Here is a 16,211-nt window from a genome sequence, read left to right on the forward strand (position 1 = left end):
GGTCCACAAATCACGGGCACTGGCCATGTGAACTCTGCATCAAGGTGCGGACCTATTGACTTTAATGGGTCCATGATTCGCAAGATGTGGCAAAAGATATGCGGTCCACATCATGGCACAGCCGTCCCATACAGCCAATGTTGCTGCTGTTCATGTTTTCACAAAGAAGTTTAAATCTCACCGTAGCAGATGCATAGCCAACCATGAAATGACAGTTTTGCAGCAGAGGCTTCACACATCATATGATTGCAGAGGCAACAGTGCCACCAAATCTTCTGACCAGGTCTCCTGCCGTGGACTTTACATTTCTGGTGTGAGATGGAACGCGAGCAACATTGCAGCCTCTTTTATACTTGTCCCTAAGGCTGGGTTTACATGTTCAAGTACATATTTCAGAAACTTACAAAACTGTGCAGTCACAAACCAAATCACAAAACTGCTGCAAGCGCATTTGGTTTTGACACATTAATTGGCCGCGTTGCTCACTGCTAAAACGTTTAAAGTACGGTAATCACAGCCTAAGAAGGTAGGACATATAAGGCTTGGATATACATGCTCCAGCTGCTGCATGCACCCAAAGCTCAACCTATCTGCGGCGGCTAATGGCAGCACAATTTTGAGGGTAAGACCTTAGCTGCCGCAAGTGGGCTCAGTGGTTAGCACCGGGGCATTGCAGTGATGGGTTTCTAGGGTCAAGTCCAACCAAGGAATTGACCTTGACCTACAATCTCCCCACATAGTATCAACAATGCGGTTTGAGGACATTTTATTGACAGTTTGTATGTTTTCCCTGTATGCGTGATGGTTTCTGCCCACACTTTACTGGGGATTCTAGTTTATATTAGAAGTACTTTTTCCTATGTGAAGACATTATTTTTTGTATACAGCTGTGTGATATTTGCTAGTTTTTTTTCTATTTTTATTGGAAACTAGAAATAAAGAAAACCACATTAACCAATAGTTGTCACAATTTGTAGGGTTTTGTTTATTTTATGTAAATTCAATATAAATATTTAGCAATTTTACTGAATGTCCTTTAAAAAAAAATCCTTATTAAGGGCACAATACAGCGCATGCGCAGTGAAGAGAGTGTCCTCGGCTTCATTTGCGCATGCACTGGATGCTGCTGGAGCTGGCTTGTAATGCTAGGACTGTGTGACTACTGAGAGTAGAATCCTCCTCAAGACAGGTAGCACACTGCTTTCTAACTTTATTTTTTCCTTTATACTTCAGAGAATTACATCCTTAGAAAGCTTTTACTATCTTTTAATACAGTATGTCGGCAGTATAGGGGTGGTTTATTTGATGATGGGTTGTCTTTAATACATGTTCTGCATGTAGCTGTAACTGTACATTAATCCTCACAGCTGACCAGGCTGCGGTTGGCATGTATGACGCCTGGGAAGTGACAATCACTAGATTTGATATATTTTGTGTGCGCAAAATAAGTCACTGCCCTCTCAGATATCTAAAATGAATTCATGTAAGTGTAGACATATGACCATGTCTTTTTTTATTTCAGCCCTCCAACCTATAGGAAACCTTTAAGCTATGACAGAGGGGATGATGAGCAGGACAACTTTGAAAGCACATACCGATCGAAATATTCCTCACGGAGCTACCTGAGCGACAGCGACACAGAGACCAAATCTTCCGAACCCTTGTCCTAATCATGACGAGGGTGAGAACAGTGCCACCTGTAGGAATGGGAGAATGTTGCCATTTTCCACAGACTGAGAAATGCGGTTTCGATACATGCCCCTGGAACTGTGTGTGTTGGCTTTCAGCCCAAGAAGAATGACATGTACCTCAATACATCTCAAGACACCCCCATTCTTGTCTACCACCTGGCAACCTTAGTGCATGGGCTAATTTCTGCGTTTAAAGTTGCAGGGTGCTTTCATTGGATTGTCTTTTGCTTTACTTGTTGATGGTTTGGTGGAAATGGAGGAGAGAATCAGATAAATTATTATTTTAATGTACTGTTTTCTGCATCTTTTTTCACCCCTTGGTGGAAGAGTGGATTTTTCGATGGCTGGACTTTCTCATTGTCCAGTGGTCTCTGCTCTCCGTGTATATGTAACTCTTACGAGAGTATGCAGTCCTGGATGCTCATATGGGGGCTCCCAGCTGAATGGTGCCTTTTTCTGTCCTCCTTTTAGTATTGGAAATCACATTGCAATGCTTCCCAAACCCCTCAGAGTGATCACCCTGTATCTTTAGACTTACATATGTTTATTATGTATATACAGTTGCTATCCTGGTTGAAGAGAAAATAGAGCAGGTATAATGTTAGTGATCACTCGGGCTGGCTCTGCTGGGGGTAGTGGTCGATGAGAATTTGGACAATGAACAGAGGCATGCTGCAATATGTAGTTTTATGTAGGTATCTAACATTGATGGACATCCTCTAAGCCAAGATTAACAAGATGTAATACACGGTATATCTTAAGCTCTGTGCTTGCCAGGGGGCAGACACAAAGAAGTGATTACTACCATTTTAGCCAAAACGAATTGTACATTGATGTAAAATTCTCTATTGCCAATCTGCAATCAAAAGATGAAACCTGCAAGTCCTGCAGCATGAACAGTTATCATTAGCTGAATGTCGCTTAACATTTGCTGCAATGTAACAGTATTCAGAATAAATTAATCTCCTGCATGTGCTGGAGCCTTAGGTTTAACTCCACCAAAAACCTGTCAATGCAGGTGCATTTAAGCGCAGTCTTCCACTACTCCAGGTAACTTGTAGTGTCAGGAGTCTAAGAGGCTAAGATTAAGTGCTGTTTGCAGGACACTTGCAATTTAAAGGGTTGTCCAAGTTGAATAAAAAATTATGACCCAAAAAAAGTCATGGTCCTTCTTTTCTCCACTGCTGCTTCCTGTACCATGCTTCAGTCCTGCACACTGACGTCATCTTCCTGGCTGCAGTTGTGCCACCCGTGTACACCAGGTCACATGGGCGGACTTGGAACTTAAAGTGGCCCCATGTTTTCCAAATTGACAGATGGTGGGCCAACACAATTAAAAGGGACTGCAAAACTATAGTGCAGCACAAAATACTGCCTGGCAGAACCAAATGGCAAAGTGCAGCGGAAAATACTGCCATCTTTACCACATTATTCAACTGTATCAGCATTCTGAGGACGGTGATACAGTTGAGTTCAGGAAGAAACCTGCTGTCGTTGGCCAGGGGCATAAGTACCCGATGCTTCTAGGAGCAATGGGGGCATGCAGTTATACCTAGAGGCTCTGCTCTCTCTGCAACTGTTGTGCCTTTCCCACTTTGACAGGGCAGGCTTGATGACATTTTCACTTTCTGGTAGAGGCAGTGGCAGTTGCAGAGAGAGCAGAGCCTCTAGGTGTAACGGCAATGCCCACATTGCTCCTGGAGTCTCATTTGCCTATAATAAAACATCAATTTTCTCAGCACTGCGGGCACATATGGGACCAACACAGATGCCTTCATCTGCCAAGCGTACATGTAACCGTTCAGCCAGTTTCATAGATACAAATCTGCTGACAGATGCCCTTTAATATATTCTTCTGAGATTTTAAAGGGAACCTGTAACCATAAAAACACAATGTATGCTGCAGGCAGCACGTTATAGAGCAGGAGGAGCTGAGCAGATTGTAGGTAGATTCAGTATAATTTGTTTTTCGTTCATTTAAGATCCCTGCTCTTTCTGGGCCTTGAAGTCCAGGAGGCGGTCCTATCAGTGATTGACAGCTATCTCTGTATACACAGTCATAGAGGGAAGGCTGTCAATCACTGATAGGACCAACTCCTCAAAGCCTAGAAAGAGCAGGAATTTAAATGAATGAAATACAAGTACCAGCATACTGCCTGCTTGTATACACTGACAGTGGGGCAGATTTACTAATCCTGTTCTGACACTATTGTTGACACCTCCTTTTGGTTGGCCTACCTTTGGTGCATCATAAGCTATGTCCCATTGCCATTAAACCTGTCCCCTTTTCTTATAAGTTCAATGTGGACATACCCTAAAAATGCAGATTCACACTAAAGCCAGGTAAATTCCTTAGGCCTGCTTATCCAGGACTATAGTTTAGAAGGAAAGCAAAAATTTGTTATTAAAGTAAGGGCTAATGCACATGACGGTTGCCTGTTTTGTGGACCCGAAAAACACAGATACCGGTCGTGTGCATTCTGCATTTTGCGGAACAGAACATCCAGCCCCTAATAGAACAGTGCTATCCTTATCCGTATTGTGGACAATAATAGGACATGTTCTATATTTTTGCGGTTGCCACGAATGGACATACAGATGCGGACAGCACATGGGTGTGCTGTCCGCATCTTTTGCTGCCCCCTTGAAGTGAACGGGTCCGCATCCAACCCGCAAAATATGCAGATTGGGTGTGGACAAAAAATACGTTCATGTGCATGAGCTCTCCTATGTGCAGACAGTAGCTTAGATCTCAGCTTCCTAGATACCTGTATGGCTTGGGGATGGAGGATTGTTCTCCGCTGCAATCAGATTTTAATTTCCAAGTTTTGAGCAGTGTTGGCTTTTAACAAAATACATGAGAATGCAGCCGGTCTAAAAGTAGCACCTAGTGACATCACTGAGGCATGGGTTGCTTTTTGTTTAGGTGTAAAGTATCCTTTAAAGAGGACCTGTCACCTTCCCTGACGAGTGTTTTAGTAACTACCTGCATCCCTCATGTAACTACAATTCTGGAGGATTTTTATATAGCTCTATGTTGTGTCATTCCTCTATTATTCTTAATAGAAGCTTATGAATTAATTAGCAGATGCAATAAACCCAGACACTATCAGTACTAATTTTACAGGGGCAGACTGTGCGGGGACACCGCCCCCCACTAGTAAAACCCTCATACATATTCCTTAATAAACTTCTAGTAGGAAGAACTGAGGAAAAGGACAACATACAGTAGTTATAAAAAGATGCTCAAGAATTGCTATTGCATGGAAAAAGCCAGTAGTTACTAAAACATGTCAGCAGAGGTGACAGGTCCTCTTTAAGGGCTCATGCACATGAGCGTGTGTGCCCCGTGCTCATATTGCAGACCGCAAACAGTGGGTCTGCAATATATTGCCATCAGCTCTGTGATTTTGACCCATTGACTTGAATAGATCTGCAATCCTCAAGATACAGAGTGGTGCGGAGTGGAGGCACGGAGTGGAAGCACTTCCGTGGGATTTCGGTCCTTGCCTCCGCACTGTAAAAAAATAAAACGTGTCCTATTTTTTTGCAGTTCGGGCCGCCTCTTCAAGGTAGTGGGTGCGCATCCGCAAACTGCATGCACATGGACGGTGCCCATGCATTGGGGGGCACACACGCTTGTGTGCAAGATCCAGAAGCATGATGAGGCATTTATATAATTCAAAATAACCCCTTGTAGACTGGCATACATTAAAAGAAAGTTTGCCTTGAATTTTAATATTTTTTTAATTACCACTTATTTCCATTACAGTAAGCAGTGCAATAAAAAGTACAATGTTGCTTGAAGAAAAAAAATCCTCAGTTGTCATTGTAATATGGGATTCCTCTTGCTCAAATATTAAATGGGCCTTTATTTCTGATATGTTATATTTTCTAGATGTGTGTGTGTGTGTGTGTGTGTGTGTGAACACACACAAACATTTGTTCTTTTGCGCCCTCAACAGGCTAAGGTAGGAATAATCTTTACAATGCAGGTTTTGCAAAAAAAAAGGCCTAGTCATTAGAAAACCACAATCTGAGCTGTATATGTCCCTGGTGGATGGTCTATCTCACATGAAGTTTAGGTAGGAAAGGGGTTATATATCTCCATACTATGGATGTGCTTGAGCTTTTTTTTTATCAATTGTGTGGAGTTAAATAAAAAATGAAACCAGCCTGGGTCTGTATAGTTTACTTTTACATGTGAAATATGATGAGAATATTACCAGTACCATACTATTATTCACAATCTGTAATCATCTATGTATTCTTTTTACCTCCCAACATTTCAATCCCCATTCACAGAACATTTTAAGCCCTAGCCCTGATCAACCCAGGAACCTATATACACTACTAGTTAGGGATATTTGGCTTGTGGGTGAAATTTGATGAATCTAAAATGCACTCTAACCTGCACAAGCGACTTAATGTGACCTTCTCTAAACTTTTGAATGCACATGTCCAACTGTTCACTGTTACAGTACTTTTTGCACAACTTACTGTTCTCTAACCAAGCGCTTAATGGCAAAATTCACAGCAGGTATTTGGTCCATGAATAACCCAATACATTTCCTGGTTCAATTAGAATTGGTGTTTAAACAGTCCTCCTCATCATGCTGTTCACATTTTGACATCATGAGATGACAACATATAACAATTAAGAAACAGTACCTCACCATTGCAAAGCTTCAAGCAGGATGTTCTCAGATAAAAGTGGCCACTGAGCTTAGTGTCAGTGTCTCATCAACAGGTTGCAACAGAGAGACTGGAAGAGTCACAGAAAGGCATATAAGTGGATGTCCTTTGGCCACATCCCACACTGATAGCCGCTTCATTATGAACAATCCCTGCAGAACCAAATGATGAATGCCACACAACTCCAGGCACATTTAAGAGAGGTGAGAGGTACCCAGGTGTTGCCTCAGACAATTCAAAACTGTTTAAATAAGCATGGTCTGCGTGCTAGACGACCTGCGAGGGTACCTGACCACAGGCGTCATTATCTTGCATGGGCCAGGGAGCATCTACGCTGGACGAGGGACCAATGGACCTCAGTGCTGTTCACTGATTAAAGTCCATTAACGCTGAGCAGAAGTGATGGCTGCCAACGATGTTGGAGACGTCAATGAGAGAGTTGTGTCAGCCACTATTGTCACCAGACGAGCCTTTGGTGGTGGTGATGTTACAGTGTGGGCAGGTGTGTCTAGTCAATACAGAAGTGCCGTAAACTTTGTGAACGTTACAATGACAAGCCCATACAACTTGAATAACATGTCTAATCCAGTCATTGTGCCTCTGCATCAACATCACAGGCCTAATTTCTTGTTCATGGATGACAATGCGCCAGCTCATTGAGGTCTCATAGGGAACGGCTGCTGGAGACTGGGGTACCTCATATAGAGTGGCCTGCCCATTTTCCAGACCTGAATCCCATTGAAAATGTCACGAGGGTGTCAAGAGCCACGACTGACTCCGTTGTACCCGGGGTCAGGAGGTCGCAGCGGTTGGCTGCACGCTCTATGTCAGATAGGGAAGTTTCCTTATTGTAGCTTTCTGGGTTTGCTTTACAAACCCTTTTGGCTCACTCAGGGATCCGTAGCTCCTTCTCTCAGCTGTTCCTTGTCCAGCACTCCCAATCCTCCTTATATTCCCCTCTCACACTTCTCTGGTTGCCAGATATAGAGTTTCCTGCCTGGACATCTATTCTGACCCACTGGAGCTGTGTTGCTGCGTTCTCTGAGTGTTGCCTTAGAACGCTACCCTCCGGATCCCTGTTGGACCTTTGTGGACAATTGTTGCCGTCCACCTGGGTGTTTGTGTTTGTCTGTGTTTGTCTGTCCTCTCCCTGGTGTTTCCCTCTTAGTGCAGTGGTGAGGACTAGCGATCCCACCGGCCCGTTCATTATCTAGGGCTCATTTCAGGGAAAGCCAGGGTTTAGGCACGTGATCGCCGCACGGGTGAGGAACCCGTCTAGGGACGACAGGGCAGGCAGGTACCAGCTGCAAGGTGAGTTAGGGGTCACCACCTTTCCCTCTCCCTTGTGCAGGGCTTTCCCTGTTTTCCTCCCTGTGTGTGTTGCCGGTCATTACATTATATCTGGCCCTTATTTTTGTGTAGGTAAAAAAAAAAAAAAAAAAAATTTTTACCTACTTAGAATCCAGTATGGATCCAATTGCTGCTCTGTCCGAACAATTTCATGGCCTGTCTTTGGAGGTGGCAGGATTGAAGGCGTCGGTCCTCCAGCAACAGCAGCAATTACAACAGACCGCAAGCCCAGCGGTTGCTACTGGTAACCAGGTTGTTGCGGAACCCAAGGTCCCTCTCCCTGACAGATTTTCTGGGGGAAGGGACAAGTTTTTGACATTCCGTGAGGCCTGTAAACTATACTTTAAACTGCGTCCTTACTCCTCTGGTAATGAAGAACAGCGGGTGGGTGTTGTTATTTCCCTGCTGCAGGGGGACCCGCAGTCCTGGGCGTTCTCTTTACCTACTGATTCCCAGGCTCTTCGGTCAGTGGATGAGTTTTTCGGGGCCTTGGGTCTCATATATGACGACCCTGACCGAGTCGCACTGGCTGAATCAAAATTACGGAGACTCCTACAAGGAGAGCGGCCGGTAGAGGAGTATTGCTCTGACTTCCGTAGGTGGGCTACGGATACCCAATGGAACGACCCGGCTCTCAGGAGTCAGTTCTGCTCTGGGTTATCCGAAAGGGTTAAGGATGCGCTTGCATTGTATGAGACCCCCTTTTCCCTTGATGCAGTTATGTCCCTTTCTATCCGTATAGATAGACGCCTTAGGGACAGGTTGAAAAAACCGGAGCCATTGATAACCCCTCCCAAGCAGCAGTTAGTCTGTACGGACATAGACGAGCCTATGCAGCTAGGAGGAACTACTTGTCAGGTCCGTCCTCCTGAGGTTCGCCGTAGGCGTGGGGGTTGTTTTTTTTGTGGGGAGAGGGGTCATTTCATTAATGTCTGTCCTTCTTTCCTCAGAAACAAAAAAAACGTTGGAAAACTACTAACCCCAGGCTGTGTGGAGGATGTCAGCCGGGGGGTATACGTTTCCTCCATACGTACATCGCAATTTTTGTTGCCAGCGGTTATTGTTTTTGGTGATAAGACAGAGACTGTTTCTTTCTTTCTAGACAGTGGAGCAGGGGTAAATTTGATAGATGCCCATTTTGCCCGCACTATGGGTTTGTCTCTCTGTACGTTACAGAGACCTATTCCCATATTTGCTATAGATTCTGCTCCTCTGTCTCAGAGAAACCTCACCCACATCGTTTATAATTTACACCTTCGGGTAGGGGACCACCATAACGAGATGCTTTCATGTTATGTTCTGGAGGGGCTTCCCACTCCGGTGGTGCTGGGCCTACCCTGGTTGGTAGCGCACAATCCAGTGGTGGATTGGCAGGCCAGGGAGATATTGGAGTGGAGTGAGCCGTGCAGAGAAAATTGCTTAAATAGCAATTGCTTAGTCGCCTCCATAACTACCCTACCTACATTTGTTTCGGACTTTGAGGACGTTTTTTCTGAAAAGGGTTGTCAGAAGTTACCACCTCATCGTCCTTATGATTGCCCGGTTAACCTCATTCCCGGCGCAAAATTACCCAAGACCAGGTTATATAATCTTTCAGGTCCAGAGAGACAAGCCATGAAGGATTATATCTCCGAGAGTTTGGCTAAGGGACACATCAGACCCTCTTCTTCACCCGTGGCTGCAGGGTTTTTCTTTGTTAAAAAGAAAGATGGGGGCCTGCGTCCTTGCCTAGATTTTCGTGAATTAAATCGGATAACCATCCGAGACCCATACCCTCTTCCTCTCATTCCTGACCTGTTTAACCAGATTGCGGGTGCTAGGTGGTTCTCCAAACTCGATCTTAGGGGGGCCTACAATCTGATTCGTATCAAGGAGGGGGATGAGTGGAAGACAGCTTTTAACACCCCTGAGGGGCATTATGAAAATCTAGTTATGCCTTTCGGCCTGACCAATGCTCCTGCCGTCTTTCAACATTTCGTTAATGACATTTTTAGTCATCTAATCGGCAGGTTTGTGGTAATATACCTAGATGATATCTTAATTTATTCGTCTGATCTGAAAACACATGAGGAGCATGTCAGACAAGTACTACAGGTCCTACGGACGAATGAATTATATGCTAAAATTGAAAAATGTGTTTTTGCCGTTCAGGAGATACAATTCCTAGGTTATTATTTATCTGCGTCAGGTTTCCGTATGGATCCTAGGAAGGTCCAGGCAATTTTGGATTGGGATCTTCCTGAGAACCTCAAAGCACTACAACGGTTCTTGGGCTTTGCGAATTTCTATAGGAAATTCATTAAAAATTATTCGGTGATCGTAAAACCCCTTACTGACATGACTAGGAAGGGGACTGATTTTTCTAAATGGTCTGACGCCGCTAAAGTTGCTTTTTCCTCTCTAAAAGAGAGGTTTACCTCAGCACCTGTACTAGTCCAACCTGATGTCTCTCAGCCTTTTATTGTTGAAGTCGATGCATCAGAGGTGGGAGTGGGGGCTGTGCTGTCTCAGGGTCCGTCTCCTGGCAAATGGCGTCCTTGTGCTTTCTGTTCTAAAAAACTATCTGCAGCGGAACAGAACTACGATATTGGCAATAGGGAACTGTTAGCTATTAAACTTGCGTTTGAGGAGTGGCGTCACTTTTTAGAGGGGGCAGTCCACCCCGTCACTGTGTTTACGGACCACAAAAATCTGCTGTACCTCGAATCAGCTAAGCGTCTCACCCCTAGACAGGCTAGGTGGTCACTATTTTTTACCAGGTTTAACTTTGTGATTACCTATCGTCCTGGGGTAAAGAATACCAAGGCTGATGCATTATCTCGTTGTTTCCCTGGAGGGGGTAATGTGAGTGATCCGGTACCCATTCTACAAAGAGGAGTGGTTGTCTCTGCGGTACACTCTGCCTTGGAGGGGAAGGTGTTAGAGGCCCAGGGGGACGCCCCGGTCTCTTGCCCTTCAGAGAAGTTGTTTGTACCGTTGAACCTACGGCTCGAATTATTAAAGGAACATCATAATTCGGCACTTGCTGGGCACCCGGGTAGTAAAGCAACCTTAGAGCTATTGTCTCGTCGTTTTTGGTGGCCAAGGTTGCGTCAGGATGTATTGGATTTTGTGTCTTCTTGTTCTACCTGTGCGCGCGCAAAAGTTTCACATACACGTCGTGCAGGGTCTCTATTACCACTCGTCATTCCCAATAGACCATGGACACATCTGTCTATGGATTTTATCACTGACTTACCTTTGTCTGCGGGTAAAACAGTGATTTTGGTAGTAGTGGACAGGTTTAGCAAAATGGCACACTTTATTGCGTTACCCGCACTACCTAATGCTAAAACTCTTGCTCAGGTATTCGTCAGTGAGATCGTGAAGCTTCACGGGGTCCCCTCCGATGTTGTTTCGGACCGGGGAACCCAGTTTATTTCTAAATTTTGGAAAGCTTTTTGTTCCCGTTTAGGGGTTCACTTGTCCTTTTCCTCAGCTTTCCATCCTCAGTCGAATGGACAGACTGAGCGTACCAACCAAAACCTGGAGACATATCTAAGATGTTTTGTGTCTGAAAACTAAGAGTTGTGGTCGTCATATTTACCGTTAGCTGAGTTTGCCATAAATAATCGCCGTCAGGAATCCACTGGCAAGTCACCTTTTCTTGGTGCATATGGTTTTCATCCCCAATTCTGTACTTTCAAAGAGGGGGGGTCTTCTGGGGTTCCCGAAGAGGAACGGTTTTCGTCATCTCTTTCTTCAGTATGGCAGAAGGTGCAAGCTAACTTGAAAAATATGGGAGGTAAATACAAATGCATGGCTGATAAGAGACGGTCGCCAGGTCCGGACCTAGGAGTAAATGACTATGTGTGGCTGTCTACAAGGAATATCAAGTTGAAGGTTCCCTCTTGGAAACTGGGTCCTAGGTTTATTGGTCCTTACAAGATTGTAGCCATCATTAACCCCGTGGCTTTTCGCCTGGAGTTACCTCAGACTTTTAAAATCCATAATGTCTTTCATAAGTCGTTACTCAAAAAATATGTTCCACCTCTAGAACCGTCACCGCTGCCACCCCCTCCTGTTGTCGTGGATGGTAGTTTGGAATTTCAGATATCCAAAATTGTTAATTCTCGTCGGGTCCGCCGCTCTCTCCAATATCTGGTGCACTGGAGAGGTTACGGTCCCGAGGAAAGAATGTGGGTTCCTGCGTCTGAGGTAAACGCCGACAGGCTAGTCCGGATTTTTCATGCCTCTCATCCTGAGAGACCTGGTCCTGAGTGTCCGGAGGCCCCTCGTAGAGAGGGGGGTACTGTCACGAGGGTGTCAAGAGCCACGCCTGACTCCGTTGTACCCGGGGTCAGGAGGTCGCAGCGGTTGGCTGCACGCTCTATGTCAGATAGGGAAGTTTCCTTATTGTAGCTTTCTGGGTTTGCTTTACAAACCCTTTTGGCTCACTCAGGGATCCGTAGCTCCTTCTCTCAGCTGTTCCTTGTCCAGCACTCCCAATCCTCCTTATATTCCCCTCTCATACTTCTCTGGTTGCCAGATATAGAGCTTCCTGCCTGGACATCTATTCTGACCCACTGGAGCTGTGTTGCTGCGTTCTCTGAGTGTTGCCTTAGAACGCTACCCTCCGGATCCCTGTTGGACCTTTGTGGACAATTGTTGCCGTCCACCTGGGTGTTTGTGTTTGTCTGTGTTTGTCTGTCCTCTCCCTGGTGTTTCCCTCTTAGTGCAGTGGTGAGGACTAGCGATCCCACCGGCCCGTTCATTATCTAGGGCTCATTTCAGGGAAAGCCAGGGTTTAGGCACGTGATCGCCGCACGGGTGAGGAACCCGTCTAGGGACAACAGGGCAGGCAGGTACCAGCTGCAAGGTGAGTTAGGGGTCACCACCTTTCCCTCTCCCTTGTGCAGGGCTTTCCCTGTTTTCCTCCCTGTGTGTGTTGCCGGTCATTACAGAAAACCTATGGGATCATCTGAGTCGCCGTGTAGAGGCTCGTAACTCTGTGCCCCAGAACCTCAATGACCTGAGAGCTGCCCTTCAAAAAGGGTGGGATTCTATGCAGCAGACAATGAGTCGACTTGTGAACAGCATGAGATGTCTTTGTAATTGATGCTCAAGGCCACATAACAAGTTTTTGAGACACTGAAATTTTTTGTCGTGGTATACCCACCACTGTTGACTTTTCTTTCAATAAATTGTTTGAGATGAGGGAATCACCATTTTATGCTTCTACTTACATGCCCTACTTTCCTGGTATAATATCACTGTTGTGTGAACTTTTAACATTTTCCATAAATTTCACCCGAAAGCCAAATATCCCTTTTTTATGAGTAGTGCAAGACCTCACATAATAAAAGCACATATTTGAGTCACATCACCATGAGCGTTGCCTCTTTGTAGTGTGTTTTATTGGACAGTTGAGAAGGTATGTTATGTATACAGTGGGTTCACTTTTAGACTTTTTTGCCGCAGTTTTTCTGCCCTTTTTGCGTTTTTAGACCTAGATGTTTTGGTGCGTGTTTTTTGTGGTAAAAACACCAGCTCCAGATGTTGGCTCCAGGTTTAAAGGAAATATGAACACAGGACACACAAAAATCTTTGTGCTACTGATGGTTTTTTAATTAGGTGGTATTTTTGTATTGCAATGCGCTGTTTTTTTTTTTGTTTTTTTTTCAGATGTTTTGACCACCAGTTATGCTAGTGGTCAAACACATTGCAATAAACGCAGGTGGCAAAAAAACACATGCATTTATTCTTGTTTGAATAAAAAAAAAAAAAAGTTAATATTTAAAGGGGTTATCCTGGAAATAATATTGAAGACCCATCCTCTAGGCCAGGCATGCTCAACCTGCGGCCCTCCAGCTGTTGTAAAACTACAACTCCCACAATTCCCTGCTGTAGACTGATGGCTGCAAGCTGTTCGGGCATGCTGGGAGTTGTAGTTTTGCAACAGCTGGAGGGCCGCAGGTTGAGCATGCCTGCTCTAGGCCAAGTGACGTCACCATACAGCCGTCACATGGGGCTGAGCTGCAATAGCAAGCACAGCCGCTATACTATGAACGGTGCTGTGTTTGGAGGATTTCCTGGATAACCCCTTTAAGGCCCTGTAATGTCCTTAACCACTTCAACCCCGCTAGCTGAAACCCCCTTAATGACCAGGCCACTTTTTACACTTCTGCACTACACTACTTTCACCGTTTATCGCTCGGTCATGCAACTTACCACCCAAATGAATTTGACCTCCTTTTCTTCTCACTAATAGAGCTTTCATTTGGTGGTATTTCATTGCTGCTGAAATTTTTACTTTTTTTGTTATTAATCGAAATTTAACATTTTTTTTGCAAAAAAATGACATTTTTCACTTATAGCTGTAAAATTTTGCAAAAAAAACGACATCCATATATAAATTTTTTGCTAAATTTATGTTCTACATGTCTTTGATAAAAAAAAAATTTTGGGCAAAAAAAAAAATGGTTTGGGTAAAAGTTATAGCGTTTACAAACTATGGTACAAAAATGTGAATTTCCGCTTTTTGAAGCAGCTCTGACTTTCTGAGCACCTGTCATGTTTCCTGAGGTTCTACAATGCCCAAACAGTAGAAAAACCCCACAAATGACCCCATTTCGGAAAGTAGACACCCTAAGGCAGGGCTGGCCAACCTGTGGCTCTCCAGCTGTTGCAAAACTACAACTCCCAGCATGCCTAGACTGCTTAGAGCTATCAGCCTACAGCAGGGCATGGTGGGAATTGTAGTTTTACAACAGCTGGAGAGCCGCAGGTTGGCCAGCCCTGCCCTAAGGTATTCGCTGATGGGCATAGTGAGTTCATAGAACTTTTTATTTTTTGTCACAAGTTAGCGGAAAATGATTTTTTATTTATTTTTTTTTTCTTACAAAGTCTCATATTCCACTAACTTGCGACAAAAAATAAAAAATTCTAGGAACTCGCCATGCCCCTCACGGAATACCTTGGGGTGTCTTCTTTCCAAAATGGGGTCACTTGCGGGGTAGTTATACTGCCCTGGCAATTTAGGGGCCCATATGTGTGGTAAGTAGTTTGAAATCAAAATGTGTAAAAAATGGCCGGTGAAATCCTGAAGGTGCTCTTTGGAATGTGTGCCCCTTTGCCCACCTAGGCGGCAAAAAAGTGTCACACGTGGTATCGCCGTACTCAGGAGAAGTTGGGGAATGTGTTTTGGGGTGTCATTTTACATATACCCATGCTGGGTGAGAGAAATATCTTGGCAAAAGACAACTTTTCCCATTTTTTTATACAAAGTTGGCATTTGACCAAGATATTTCTCTCACCCAGCATGGGTATATGTAAAATGACACCCCAAAACACATTCCCCAACTTCTCCTGAGTACGGCGATACCACATGTGTGACACCTTTTTGCAGCCTAGATGCGCAAAGGGGCCCAAATTCCTTTTAGGAGGGCATTTTTAGACATTTGTATCCCAGACTTCTTCTCACGCTTTAGGGCCCCTAAAAAGCCAGGGCAGTATAAATACCCCACATGTGACCCCATTTTGGAAAGAAGACACCCCAAGGTATTCAATGAGGGGCATGGCGAGTTCATAGAAATTTAGTTTTTGGGCACAAGTTAGCGGAAATTTTTATTTATTTTTTTCTCACAAAGTCTCCCTTTCCGCTAACTTGGGACAAAAATGTAAATCTTTCATGGACCCAATATGCCCCTCACGGAATACCTTGGGGTGTCTTCTTTCCGAAATGGGGTCACATGTGTTGTATTTATACTGCCCTGGCATTTTAGGGGCCCTAAAGCGTGAGAAGAAGTCTGGAATATAAATGTCTAAAAAATGTTACGCATTTGGATTCCGTGAGGGGTATGGTGAGTTCATGTGAGATTTTATTTTTTGACACAAGTTAGTGGAATATGAGACTTTGTAAGAAAAAAAAAAAAAAAACAATTTCCGCTAACTTGGGCCAAAAAAAATTCTGAATGGAGCCTTACAGGGGGGGTGATCAATGACAGGGGGGTGATCACCCATATAGACTCCCTGATCACCCCCCTGTCATTGATCACCCCCCTGTAAGGCTCCATTCAGACGTCCGTATGATTTTTACGGATCCACTGATACATGGATCGGATCCGCAAAACGCATACGGACGTCTGAATGGAGCCTTACAGGGGGGTGATCAATGACAAGGGGGTGATCACGCATATAGACTTCCTGATCACTTCCCTGTCATTGATCACCCCCCTGTCATTGATCACCCCCCTGTAAGACTCCATTCAGACGTCCGTATGATTTTTACGGATCCACTGATACATGGATCGGATCCGCAAAACACATACGGCCGTCTGAATGGAGCCTTACAGGAGGGTGATCAATGACAAAGGGGTGATCACCCATATAGACTCCCTGATCACCCCCGTCATTGATCACCCCCTGTAAGGCTCCATTCAGACGTCCGTATGATTTTTACGGATCCACTGATACATGGATCGGATCCGCAAAACA

General features: G+C 44.6%; 1 protein-coding gene across 21 annotated transcripts in view; it reads left to right on the top strand.

The window, feature by feature from the left end:
* LOC122930354 (unconventional myosin-XVIIIa-like) overlaps positions 1–4,268 on the top strand; it is a 331,901-nt gene extending 327,633 nt beyond the window's left edge. For 16 of the 21 annotated variants that reach the window (XM_044283672.1, XM_044283675.1, XM_044283674.1 and 13 more), the window contains one exon: positions 1,523–1,660. Coding sequence is in view for 4 of the 21 variants with exons in the window: in XM_044283690.1 (XP_044139625.1) it covers positions 1,523–1,670 (148 nt within the window). In the remaining 17 variants the exon portion in view is untranslated. Of the gene's footprint in view, positions 1–1,522 lie in introns of all 21 variants that reach the window. The other 5 variants (XM_044283690.1, XM_044283691.1, XM_044283692.1 and 2 more) reach the window with 2 other exon arrangements.
* The last annotated feature ends 11,943 nt before the right edge of the window (positions 4,269–16,211 follow it).

Source organism: Bufo gargarizans, chromosome 3 (assembly GCF_014858855.1).
Source record: "Bufo gargarizans isolate SCDJY-AF-19 chromosome 3, ASM1485885v1, whole genome shotgun sequence".
In the NCBI taxonomy this organism is placed as follows: domain Eukaryota; kingdom Metazoa; phylum Chordata; class Amphibia; order Anura; family Bufonidae; genus Bufo; species Bufo gargarizans.